The following is a 13,749-nucleotide window of genomic DNA, read 5'->3' as shown; positions in this document are numbered from 1 at the left end:
TTTGCCTAACTCCTACTTTAATACACCTTTTTGTTTTGCTTGGGGAAAACTACAGGTTGGTTTTGATCCACATCATCATATGCGAGTCCCAGGCATCCCTCCTAATCTCACAGGCATCCCAGGAGGAAAACCGTGAGTATCAAACATTCAGCTTTAAAAGTCAATCATCTGTTGGAAGTCAAGTTCCCTTGCTGGTTGGAATTCCCCTTAGCTACTGAAAACTATTGTGTGAATATAAATAAGTATAGCTATTCAGCGAGAGCAGAAGAATCACTGTGTAATCTTAAAGTTGCGTTTGTGAATTTGTTTTGAAGACTAATAGCAGTTGACATGGACTGGGTGATACAAAGTAAAGGAGACAGAAATAAATGGAAAAGGAGATGAACTTCAAATCTGACTGGTTGGTTGTTTATGGAAATACAAGCTGGAATGAGATCTCAGCTTTCCATCTCTACTGTACTCTGCTTCTCAGTTTAAAAAAAATATTTCTTTGTTCACAAAAGCCTTGCAATTACTTGCAAGCTTAGCAGCAGTGTGCAGAAAAAGGAATACTGAAATGTTTTGTTTGATTGGAAATACTGGAAAGAATTATTTTATGATAATATTGAGATTCATCCTTGATTGAACTGACATGTATAGTGTGACCTGCTGTACCAGACTTTTCGTGTTGTGAGCCTTGGAAGAAAGATTACAGAGACAAAGAGCTCTCAGCTCACATTCCTCTTGAGGTAGAGAGGAGAAAAAACTAACTAAAGCAGCTATACAAACTGGGATCATATTGATCCAGATTTTCTTTAAATTTCATCCAGTTCCCCTTTTGTTGTCACATTTCTGGGAGACTCTGATCAATTCAAACTGGAAAGTTTGATGGTCAAGAGGTTTTGCTGCCAGTCCTTCTAAAGCTCTTTTGCACGTGAATGCTTTTGTGTAGGTGTGGTTAAGATTAGCCATACACCTGGATTTGTGTGAGTAAATGCATATGCTTAGCTGCCAGTGAGCTTGCACACGCACAGGATCAACAACATATGGTGACAAGTGGTCAGGTCTGGTGCCTGGAGCTCCTGGTGTACACATGTCACACAAATCATGAGCCAGGTCCAGATCTCTCAGGTGTCACTCACTGGTAACCACCTTAATGTACTTTCCTGCTAGTTGTGCCACCCTGTTAGGCGAATGCATAAGGCGGGTATGGAAATTGATGTACAGCAGCTTGCAGACCAACTGCTTGCATTAAAAATTCTGTGGGGCACAGATCTTCATCCATTATATACAGTGGGCTCTAAGAAATGTATTGATGTAATGTTCAAATGCTCACTGGATTTAAGTTCATCCCTAATGGAGTCAGTCACCTGGAAAGAGGTATCTCTAGATCTACTAGACTTTGCTTGCTGTGGTGAGAGAAATGGCAATTGCAGGGGTTCAGAGATGTCCCTGCTCACATCTTTCTTCTGTTAAAATTGAGAGGAATAAAACATGAGGCAAACTGAAATCAAATCACTTCAATTCTGGTTTATCTCTAAGATTTTTAAATGTTGTTGCTCTGCTGATGTCTATTTAAACATTTAAATATAACTGTCATTTGTCTACCAGAGGGCTTGAAACTTTTAAAAGCATGATTATATTGACTTTTCTCTGTCTTGAGTGTGATAGTTGTCACATCTTCCAAGATTGTTATTTTCTCATCCTACTCCATTTTTATTTTAGAGGGAAATTTATGTAAATTCTCTGCACTGTTTAGTGTCCTGAAATGAAATGGGCAGCATATGGTACGTTTGGGATCTGGCGTCTAATAACTCTCTTTTCACTTCAGTATTGTATCAACTCCTCAGCATTGTACAATATATAAATACTGAAAGATAGTATATAAAAAGGAAAGATAGCTAATGCATTTTGTTTTTCTGAAAATTATTGATCTAGTGCATTATGAATCTTAAATGACAAATTCAGTAGTTTAATTGTGAATACTGCCTTCTTTAGTCACTTCGAATTATCAATTAAGGAAGTGATCTTACAAAGTATTCTCATAAAACAATTTCTTTCTGAGGTCTTCTCATTCAACCATTGTGACAATGGATTTTTCACAAGCATTATGATGATTTTTTAGGTGTAAGAAAATTAAAACTTTCCATTAAGCATACCTTGAAATGTATAGGTAAACCCTCTTAAAAATTTTGTGCTCTTGTAATAGATGTGATGTATCAGGTAGCATCTTAGAAAAAGGCAATTTCACAACCTAACTGTTCTCCCTGGAATATACTTTGAGATAAAGCTATTGATAGGTTATTCACAGGTGGCATAAGTGGCAATCACAGAACAGATTTTTTCTCAGTGAGAGGCCTGATTTTGGCAAGAGAAATTGGGATTTGTAGCAGTTGTGTTGAGTCCACAAAAAAAAAACAAGAAAAAACCAAAAAAAAACCCAAAAAGCCCAAACCCAAAACAACCCACAAAACAAAAAATTCCATTGCAGTGCATTTTAGCTGGTCTGTCATGTCAGCTGTCAGCAACCATGCCTTGAGGACTTAACTCCTCAGTGTTGGTGGATGTTTCACTGCACCCTTAGGTACAGTGCTGAGCAGATTTGCTCAAGGGGCCCGGGGCCCACAGTACATTCAGGACAGATTGGCAGCAGTTCAGCTGAAGCTGCCACATACGAGTCAGTAAAGCGAGCAGCCAAATGTCCCCTGGCACACAGCTACCCACCATGCTCTGGCAGCAACCAGCCAACTATTTCTGTCTTCCAGAGGGCCCTGACCCAACCTTCCTTCCCTTCTCTGCCTGCTGTGATATCCCCATCCAAAGTTAAAAGTGGTGTCATATAGCCTCACTCATGCCAGAAATCATCATAATGGGAGTTGTAAAAGCTCATTTGATTGGTGCTTGACTTTCCACATTAAAACCTGAGCGCCTATGTGCTTGGAGGGTCATGCTACAGATAAATAAATGCTTTTTCCTTATGTGATTAAAATACCTGGTATGTGCCCAGTTGAGTAAAGCATGGTGCTAGTAACACCAAGGTGATGTGTTCAGTCCCCATATGGCCATTCACTTAAGTACCAGACTCGATGATCCTTGAGGGTCCCTTACAGCTTAGAATATTCTGTGAAAAATCTGTGAAAAAAACTGAGCTGAGGGCACAACCTGAATGCCTGCAGGGGAGAGCACATCTTTGATTCTGTTTTCCTAAACAGCCTTGAAGTAAAACTCTTTAAATCATCTCCTTAATTTTTTTCCCCTCAGAGCATACTCATTTCATGTAAGTGCAGATGGTCAGATGCAGCCAGTTCCTTTCCCTCCTGATGCCCTCATCGGTCCAGGAATCCCTCGCCATGCCCGTCAGATCAACACCCTGAACCACGGGGAAGTTGTGTGTGCAGTTACCATCAGCAACCCCACGAGACACGTGTACACGGGTGGGAAGGGGTGTGTCAAGGTTTGGGACATCAGCCACCCTGGCAACAAGAGCCCTGTCTCTCAGCTGGACTGCCTGGTAGGTGAACAGCAGCATACGACACCGAAAGAAGATAGGACGTTGTGTTAAGATTGCAGTGATACCACTAAGATATAAAGGGCAAGTGGGTTTCTGTCATGGTGTCACAGGTCGGTATTGCATTTGTAATTTTGTTGTTTCTATTAGAACTGAAGTTGAAATATGTTCCTCACTATACTTGTGGGTTTTTTCCCCTGCAAAGAATCAAAAGATTTTTAATAATAATAAATCCTAAAATTGTGGTGGGAGGAAAGATCAAAGACAGCACAGCAAATATTGTTTATAAACTTTGACATTTGCTGGCAATCTTACAGCTTGTTGATACCTGCTCATGCTAAAAATTGCTGTCTTGCAGCTGTATTCTCTGAGACTATTTGGGGATTCTGTCACGTATTTTGTATCTGTGTCTGAGTACGAATGCATTGACCTGTCTTAATGTGGCAATTAAAAATATCCATGAATGTTATTCACAAATTATTTGAATGTGCTAACAAGATGAGCTATTGTTAGCAGCTTTTCTCTTGTCATTTACCAGTTCTTGCTAAGATGCTGCTGTTTGTTACAGAGGCAGTAATATGAGAACTGTGTAACACGTGTAGACTTATAATGAATTGCTACACAAGTTGCTACGCAAGTGAAGAAAATTGCCTAAATATTTTCCTCTGACATCTCCTAGATGGTGGCAGCAAGTCTCACTGGAATGGGAAGGGGGAAAGTGTGCAGGGAATTTGGTACTCCCCCATGCTGAGAGGTTAATGTGCTGAAATAAACAGAGTATGAAAATACAACTTTCTAAACCGGCTGTCAAATTCAGCTATCCTGAATTGTTTTGGGCTGGGTTCAGGTCTTTGCATTTTGATGCTAATTAAGATTAAATATCTCTCACTACTGAATTTTGTAGATCAAGTTGAAGTACTTCCCTAATGTCATGTAATTTTCTGGCATTAATACACTTTATCATTGTCATAAGTATAAATGGCTCATTAAAACCAGGAGGGAATACAATACTTTTATGGATTTTTGCTCTCATGTTAATGCTGTTTTCTTTCCTCATGAGTAATCTCTTGATGGCTTCTGTCTCCACAGAACAGAGACAACTACATCCGTTCCTGCAGATTGCTCCCTGACGGCCGCACCCTGATTGTTGGCGGGGAAGCCAGCACGTTATCCATTTGGGACCTGGCAGCTCCAACTCCTCGCATCAAAGCAGAGCTGACATCTTCTGCTCCAGCTTGCTATGCCCTAGCTATCAGCCCTGATTCCAAGGTCTGCTTCTCTTGCTGTAGTGATGGCAACATTGCAGTGTGGGATCTGCATAACCAGACTTTAGTAAGGTAGGTCGGCCAAACTGGATCATCAGGTTGTGGAGAATTATTTAGGCACAGCCGTAAATGTGCTTTTGCACATTATGTATTCTATTTTCTCCATGCATAGATGCTTCCAGTATTTTGTTGTTCAGCATAGCCATGGTAATACCTTGACAAAAGTCTATAGGATTTTTTTTTTATAGACTATAGGTTTTGAGAGTTTCATAGTTCCAGGCTTTTGATCAGCCCATAATTAATTCCCTAAATATCTGTTGGTGTCAGTACTGCTGTAGATTCCTTGAACAAATGATTTTTTTCTGTTTCCATGCAATACACTGCTCTCACACTAATTTCTTTAATCAGAGATCCAGCAAATATGTCTTGGGTAAAGATATGTGTAAATTACTGCACTGAAGACATAGCCCTTCAGAAGTAAGGATTGGTTCTCACCACTGATAGACAGTATGTTAAGAGCTGGTCACACAGAGATTCTCTGTGCACCGCACTGTGTATATGTTGTTACATGTAATATCAGCGTTGCATGAAAGTCAAGCTTTTATTACCTGATGTTACCATTTAGACTGCTCTTTTTTTAACTTCAGTGACCTGCACATTTTTTGCTCAGAATGTGCTGATCTTCTTCTAATATTTTCAGGCAATTTCAGGGCCACACAGATGGAGCAAGCTGTATTGACATTTCTAATGATGGCACCAAATTATGGACAGGAGGTCTGGACAATACAGTCAGATCCTGGGATCTCAGAGAAGGGAGACAACTACAGCAACATGACTTCACATCACAGGTTCAGTCTCAGAACTTTTGGCATGTTAACAAAGTTTTCTCATGGTTTTTAAAAACAAGCAAGCACTTTTAAATTTTTTTTTTCTCCTTTATAAGCAAAAAAAAAACCAGCCTCAAAGAGAATTCCAAAGAATTTTTCAGTTAGTCTCATATTCCATACTCTGGTTTTTGTTCTTCGGGTTTTTTTCTTGTGGCAGCTAAATGTCGATCTGGATTATGACTTTGACAGATTAGTACCTCTCCCATGGGAGTAACCAAGATTCAGTTTTATAAAACAAGTGCCAGATTAAAATATTCCTCTCTGCAATCTCTTCCCGTTTTCGTAGATTCAGGTTCAAAACTATTTTGCAAAAATATTTCTAAATGCTGTCAGATAAGTTGGACATTAACTTTTATAGTTTGATTCAGTACTTCACCATTGCAGTTTTAATAACTTTTAATAGCATAGATTTGCAGCTGTGTTTGCATGAACTAATTTATCTTGATTACTGTAGTAACTGGATTATGTTTTTAAAACTACAGTAGACCAAAAAAGTGATTTGCATAGTGCTAACAGAGTAGCAAGGGTCAGTTTTGAGTATCTCAAGCTCATTCCTTTACTGATTGAAGCATGTGCTGTGCTAATTACAGATCTTCTCACTGGGCTATTGTCCAACTGGTGAGTGGTTGGCAGTAGGAATGGAGAACAGCAATGTCGAGGTGCTGCATGTTACTAAGCCGGACAAATATCAGCTGCATCTTCATGAGAGCTGTGTGTTGTCACTCAAGTTTGCTCACTGTGGTAAGCAAATTGATCTAAATCAGTTTTTTCCTTCACGAGAAACTGATTCAAGGTTACCTTTAAATGAAAGTGCAATACAGTTATTAAACGACAGAGTATAGTTAAAAATTTGGTATTAAATTTAAGTATTAAGGCTATTTGAAAAATTCTATCTGTCTGCTTTTTTCTATGTACTGCCTGTTTAGTGATGGAACATCATAGTGCAACCAGATGAAAATGTTACTGTTCTTTGGATATGTGTGAATGCTTTGTTATGATCATCTGTTTCTGGAGATGTATTCCTTGAAAAAAAAATGCAGCAATAACATTTAAACAATCTGTTGCAGGCAAATGGTTTGTAAGCACTGGAAAAGATAATCTTCTTAATGCTTGGAGAACACCTTATGGAGCCAGCATATTCCAGGTAATAATCTCCTAGAAGCTGTTTCTCACAGACATTACCGTGCAGTAAAGCTGCACATCTTAGGTGTGTCAGTAGCCTAAGGAGTTTTCAAGTGGAAATGCAGCTAATTACTGTAGTCGTTAAAGAGTTTGTTTGTAATTAGGGAAAGAAATGGTTTGGTCCTTTCTACTATTTCACTAATTCAGCTCTTTCAGTAAAGTAGCCCTTTATTCTAAAATTGTTCTTAATACCCTTCTTTCTCACCTCTTCTGCATATTGGTGGAATACAATAACCCAAGTCATGTTGTTAGGTGAACAGCCACTGAAGGTCCAAAATGTAACTAAACCAGTGAAAGTCATATTCAACATGTGCGTTTTTCTTGGATGAGATATGTTGATGGATTGGACCAGCAGACTCCTGAGCTGAAAACTGAAGAGATACGGAGGGGCCCACTGAAGTGTAATGGAAGATGTAGCCTATCTATAGTCCCTCTGTGCCCAGTTTTAATGGCATTTCAGTGCTACTATAGAAAAGTGGTATTTTTGGTGTGTCTTTCTATTTTTTCACCTGCAAGTACTTCTAGGTTGGGAATATTTTTATTAAATTTAACTGTTAAATGGCTGTAGTTTAAATGACTAGTCTCGTGTATGGATGCCTGCCATGTCTCCACTTTTGGAGACAGTGCTGTTTACCTTGACATGAGAAAGGTAGGGTCTACGTTTTCCTAGTAGAGGCTATTCATTTCTAATCATCCTAACAAGAGCACATCCCTCTTGAAAATGGTGTTTAAAACTCCAGTACAGCTTTCTTACTGAGGGGTAGATAAGGAAACTTCTAGTGCAGTGAACAGAGGTGTCCTTGCCAAAACACAGCATGACTGGAAAGTGTTTGGCTCTTGTGGTAACAGGCAGAAAATTATGTGAACATATATAATGTAAAGAAAAGATGCACTGAAACAGCAAGGTGAATGTGGCAATGCATACACTTCATCTTAGAACAGACAGCAAAGCCAGAAGAGACAGAGCTACAGCAACCTGCTGTATCCTGTGTCCCATCCAGCTCCTACACACCTGCTGTGTATCCTGTTCCACCACAGGGTCTTTTCCTACTTGCATCCTCTGTGATAATGTAAATTCCTTTGTGCAAAGCTTTTGTGTTCTTGTGTTGGGGAAGCAGTGAGAGGGGATACAGTTATTTCTGTGGAGTCTCTTTGTTTCATACCTATGGGTGGGTAGGGCTTTGAAGTGTTTCTCTGTGTTAATTTCTTGTTTACAACAAAAGAAAGGGGAAGAAGATTTTCATTCATTTTTATGCAAATGGAATGCATAAAATATCAATAATTGCTCATTCCTTGTAAAGTATATAGAAAGGACTACTTCTATTTGTTTGATTGATAGATTACCTGTAGGTCCATAATATTCACTCCCCTTTCTACTACTGCTTTATTTTAAAATAGATCTTTCTGTGGAACAAAAGTATTTAAAAAGATTTTGACATTATGGTGCTGATACTTTAATGAGATTTTCATGTATTCCCTATCTATAAATTCTTCCAATTAATCTTCAAGCCCTTCAGGATTGAAGAATTAGAAAGACGTAATTTTCTTTTTCCTTTTTTCTTGTAGTCCAAAGAATCCTCATCTGTGCTTAGCTGTGATATCTCTGTGGATGACAAATACATTGTCACTGGCTCTGGGGACAAGAAAGCTACAGTCTATGAAGTTATTTATTAGAGACAAATCTGAATGCAGACAGAACTCCTTCTCCTAGCACTTTGCTGTATATTCCTTTTTTTTTTCCTTTCTAAACAGAAAACTTAAATGCTCATCACAGTTATAGAATTTATTTTTACCTTCTTAACTTGCTATTGATTTGTGAATGTTCATTAAGAACTTGTGATACCAAATTGTCAGATATCTACTTGGAAGAAGATGGAATAAGCATACATAATGGTGACCTTGACTCTTTAATTATGTATTATAGCTGTAATGTATTTATTTTGTTTAAAGAAGGCTTTCTAACAATGAACTGACTAAATAAAGCTGTCTGGTCCGGCTTTAGTTTGAAAGATGCATCATATATTTGTGTTTTTGCAGGTGGATAAATTGGGGATCTTGGAGAAGGATGTTCAGGAGATAGTTAAAATTACACTAAATAGACTTGTACTTTCTATTTAAAAAAATAAACTTTGTTATATTTTTTAGTCCTGTTCTTGGATGAGACCTCTAAGTGTTATTACAGTATAATTATTTGGTGGGAAGATGCTGTATCTTAACTATTTTAGACAGTCTTGGAAACTTAGGAAATTGCAAACTGTAGCCAGTGATCTACATGCCTGTGATGAATGGCAAATTCAGTTCACATCTAAATTAAATTCACTTTAAGTAAGAATGTGCTAATTTATATATTTGCATTGTTAATATAGCATCTTGTGTACAGATTTGTTCTCAATGCTTTTCTGTTGATAAACATAAAGCATTTTGGTGTCAAGCTAGGTTTTTTAATATAAACACCTCTCTTTGTTATATTGTAGAGAGTACAATAAGTTGCCTCAAAGAATCACCTTTGTTACTTCTGGAAACTTTTGCAATGTTTCCTTGAAAATGGGGATATGTGTCTTTGGGCAATTTTTCAATTACAAGAGATTATGAAAAATATTTGATATGTTCTTTGGAAACTGCACTGAAATAAGAATGGATGCCTACCAATATACAAACTACAAAAGCAATGACCTCTGAGGTAGGATTTACAAGAGTACTCATTCCAACATACAAAAAGGAATGGATTCTCATTGGGATAAGTACTTGCTTTGTTCGCCAGCAGTTCAATCCAAGTCTTGATTGGATGTCCCTAAGATGGACGCAGACTGAGCCATTGTGCCAGAGACAACGTGTTATCTTTTTATGTTGTTGTTGTTGCTGTTAAACTATGATCTGTGACTTTTTTTTTTTTTTGAATGCTTTAAAAAAGAAATCTTTAAGTCTGTGGATCTGCTGATGTACAGTGCCTTTGCTGCTATGGATCAAAATCAAGAGACCCGTGTAGATAAATCTTATTGTATAAGTAGAAAATTACTTAATTTCATACTAGAAATGGATTGATGCTGCAAGTTAAAATGGACTGTTTATTGAAGTTCCAAATGTGGTAGCAAAAAATGGTGTCTTAAGTGCTTAGTGTTTGATGTCATTAACAGTTTCGTAATACTCTACATTGTAGAAAGATTTTGATACTAAACTGTGTCATTGTACATAGTTCTAATGCATTGTATTGACCACCAGTACTTCTATAATTGTAGATTATTGTTTGTGCATTCAGACTTTTAAGCATTAAACATAAGTAACTTCTAAGATGCATTTTTCTTTTTTTTTTCTCCTCCCTCATTGTCATGTTTGTGATAATCTCAGTCAAACATGCAGCTGTTAAGTCACGGAACATACCACTACAGATACTTGTGGTTTTGCCACTGAAGCACAATGTAGAGTTTCAGCTGAGATAGTGAAATCTATGAATTTACAGTTTCTCAGGTTACCTGACTGCACTGATTCTGAACACTTGAAAGCATCAGACTTCGCCTGTCACCTAAGAGTTTGCCTCTTCCCAGTTTTGTGGTTTCCTATCTGACATATTTATCCCATACCTTGGGAGAGAGTGAAATTGAGGGCCATTACTACTCACATGCTCAGCGAGTATGTGGAGCTCAGCAGGATTTGGGAGGGATGTTGCACTGCAGCATCACACCAGGGTTTACTCACCCAGACCTAAAGTCTGTTCATGCTCACAGACAGACTTCTCTCACTGACTTTTGGGTTTCGATCAAGGATTTAGGCCAGCTTCCATGAAGTTAATAAACACAAGTTAAAGTGAGCTAGCAAAAATTAATCAATGCACTGTTGGGAGGGGTGATAGAGGGAGGAGTTACACTATCTGTAACAGGAAAAAAAGGAAATGGAAAAAATCCAAAGGAAAATTTGAATTTTGTTGTTCTGTAACCCATTTCTGAAATGATACTGTGCGTGGTCGAAATCCCCAAGCATGCAAACCTTTCATGATATGCCAGCCTGTGGTGGCTGCTGGTACATGAACCCAAGCTTAGAAGTACTTTGGGTTTTCTTGAAATGTCAAAACAAGACGTAAGTTGACAAAGTCATATACTTGTACTCTGAGTGATTAGGTAATGCTTGTTGATGGAAGAGAATGTAGAGGGAAGATGCTCTGAGAGCTATTAGTTCTGTAGAGTTAACAGTGAAGTGCTTTCCAGATTTCCCCCAGAATAATGTAGTGTTTCACTTACACTAAGGTTCTGTGTTACTTTAATACAATAATGCTCCATAAAAGTAAACATGGTACAGATACCTTCTGTTACTATTTACTCTTGTCTGAAGAAATAGAATTTACTGGTTATAAACATAATGGAGACACCTTGTCTTTTCAAAACCATTCAAAAATATAAAAGGCTAGGGTGTGCACCATTTACTAAAAAGAGAGAAGTCACCTGCTTAACGTTCAGAGAGGATGTTGTATTTTTATGTAGTAGTTCAGGCATGAGATAACTTAAAACATCTAATATAAAGCATTCCTTCAAAAAGAATTAAACATTGCATACACCTGAATTTGTAACAAAGCTAGTTTTGACAGCAAAGTAATGTACTTCTGAAGCAGCCTGCCATACATCTGCTTATTAATGTTTGTATTGATGGCTTGTAAACAGTGTAGGAATCAAATACTTTAATCCAGGATTACTGCAGTTAAATGTGTAGTCATCCTGATTTTTTCCCCTTCAGGATTGAGTGCAAGTGAGAGATGGTACACAGCTACTTTCTGTTTTTCTGTGATGCATACATAGGGTAACCTTCCTTTTTCATTAGTTAGTTTTGTTTGCAACTGCACAGCAGTTTTGTGTCAAGTGTTTTGATGCAGGTGTGTGTTGTGTTACACACTTGTGGCAAATACACTCCAAAGAAGGTACAACTATCTCTTTCTCTGTATTCTTCCCTTCTCAAATCTTATTAAGTATGGTGATTGAAAGGCATTTCTTTTTAATTTTTATATCTTTTCTGACTGACCAGTATACATACACTTTATGGGAACGCTTCCTATCAAACCAGTGTTTCCTAAAGATATGCAGTTTTAGATTATTTTTCTCTGTTTTTAGCCAAAAGTGATTTCTCTCTCCTATTTCTTAAGCTACTCCATTACATGAAAAGAAAATAAAATTTACTTTACCAGCCGTGATTTTCATGTATGAGGGATTTTAAGTCTGCACTGGAATAGTTTAAATTGGATTTTGTGTATTGCATTGAATTCTGGCACCTGAAGCACATATAAAATTCCTTCTTCTTGACATGTTGATAGGTGTGTAGGAGAAATGGGAAGGTAGCTATGCAGGTCTACATATGCCTGGAAAATATTCTACAAAAACATGCTAGGGCCTTGGCATAAATAAATACTTCTTCTGTTACTACTGTATTTATTTCTGATCATTCCATCTGAAATCCTGATGTGATTAGCTTCTCAAGGATTTGTGTTGTGAAATAAAATTAAAATAAATTAAAATAGAAAATAAAATAGAAAAAATAAGATAAAGTTTCAGTATGTGCAGGACTCAAGAAATTTAAAGCAGAACTTGGTCTGCAGTGTTTCCCATTTACATTTAATACACTACTTTGTGGCACCAAATTAAACACTGCACACAGCAATACAAGAACACTTTAGAACATCAGGTATAGCTACTGAGAAGAATGCCACTTTGAATTTTTCTCTGAATAGCTCATCCAAAAGAGCTGCTCTCACATGGTATGTAGGAGGGTAGTTGCCATCAGTACTGGAGAACTTTTCTGATACTAATATTTTGCAGCGACCACAGTGGTGTTGAAGAGGGTTGAGCAGTTTGGGCTTGATGTGCAGCCAGCCAGTTCTGCCATATATTTACAAGAGAATCCCCTTCCCAGACATAGCAGGAGATGAATCCTGGAGTGCTGTGCTGTAGAAGATCATCTCTGACAAGCTCTTAAATAATGCACCTGCCACGTCTGCTTTTGAACCAAGAGGTACTGAACATAGCCCTTGAGATTTCACGTTTCTTCCAGTATTTGGACTACAGCATTTCCACTGCACAGCAAGAAATTTTTATGTCAAAACCAATAAATGTTCTTCCTCTTACCAAATGATTTTCTGTCCCAGTTACAAGGAAACAGTATTATAGTGTCTTTTTTTATTATTAAAAATGGTGTAGTCTGACATTTACAACATGTCCATAAACCTGCCATGGAGTGCGAAGAAGCTCTTCTGTGGGGTCACTTTGACTCACGTGGTTATGTTTTAAAACATTGCAGAAATAAACCTTTTCTTGTTTTGGGAGAGATTAACCTGTCATATCATATGCACAGTGTACAAATTTAGGGGAAGGAGTATCTAGTGGTTATGTTTGTGTCTGTGGTTTGGATTTAGCTGATTACCCCAGAATGCTAAAATGCATGTGAAGGGTAAAATCAGTAAGTACAAATATTTAAGGATTTAAAAACAATTCTGCTGTTCTACAGTAATTATATTGACCCAAACTGTCTTTTAAAGTCATATCAAGGTAAGCATCTGTATTCCACTTTCTTTTCATATTCAAATAAAAGAAGGGGTGGAGGAATTTTAAGATAATCTTTACCTTTCAATCAAACCTGTCTTTAAAAAATACCCCAATGCTAGTGCTTGAAGAAGATATTTTCTTTGGTTATTGTCATTATACTTGAAGAATTTTATAACAAATGTGCTGTAGCACAATTTACAGTAATGCTATAAATAATAGGTGATACAGCTGCTATTAAAAGTTAGGGTTTAGAGAATGCTGTTAACATTGGGGAAAACTGTTTGATTTGGTGGTCAAAGGTGTTACCTCATTTCCTGAGCAAAAGCAATATGGAATTTTAGCTGCATGTTTTAATCCTCTGTCTGTCCAGTATAGCTTAGAGGTTCATCTTCAAGGGGTTTCAGCAATTC

The 13,749-nt window shown here is 37.6% G+C and overlaps 1 protein-coding gene across 3 annotated transcripts in view; it reads left to right on the top strand.

The window, feature by feature from the left end:
- The window catches only part of LOC136568635 (transducin-like enhancer protein 4), a 97,818-nt gene extending 87,709 nt beyond the window's left edge, over positions 1-10,109 (top strand). For all 3 annotated transcript variants that reach the window (XM_066568729.1, XM_066568728.1, XM_066568727.1), the window contains exons 14-20: positions 56-132; positions 3,241-3,490; positions 4,577-4,824; positions 5,453-5,600; positions 6,230-6,380; positions 6,707-6,783; positions 8,388-10,109. In XM_066568729.1, the coding sequence (XP_066424826.1) occupies positions 56-132; positions 3,241-3,490; positions 4,577-4,824; positions 5,453-5,600; positions 6,230-6,380; positions 6,707-6,783; positions 8,388-8,495 (1,059 nt within the window). In that variant the 3' untranslated portion in view covers positions 8,496-10,109. The remainder of the gene's footprint in view (positions 1-55; positions 133-3,240; positions 3,491-4,576; positions 4,825-5,452; positions 5,601-6,229; positions 6,381-6,706; positions 6,784-8,387) is intronic.
- Positions 10,110-13,749: the final 3,640 nt, after the last annotated feature.

This window comes from Molothrus aeneus, chromosome Z (genome assembly GCF_037042795.1).
Source record: "Molothrus aeneus isolate 106 chromosome Z, BPBGC_Maene_1.0, whole genome shotgun sequence".
Taxonomy (NCBI): Eukaryota; Metazoa; Chordata; class Aves; order Passeriformes; family Icteridae; genus Molothrus; species Molothrus aeneus.
The sequence above is the reverse complement of the archived record's forward strand: the minus strand, read 5'-3'. Positions and strand labels throughout refer to the sequence as shown.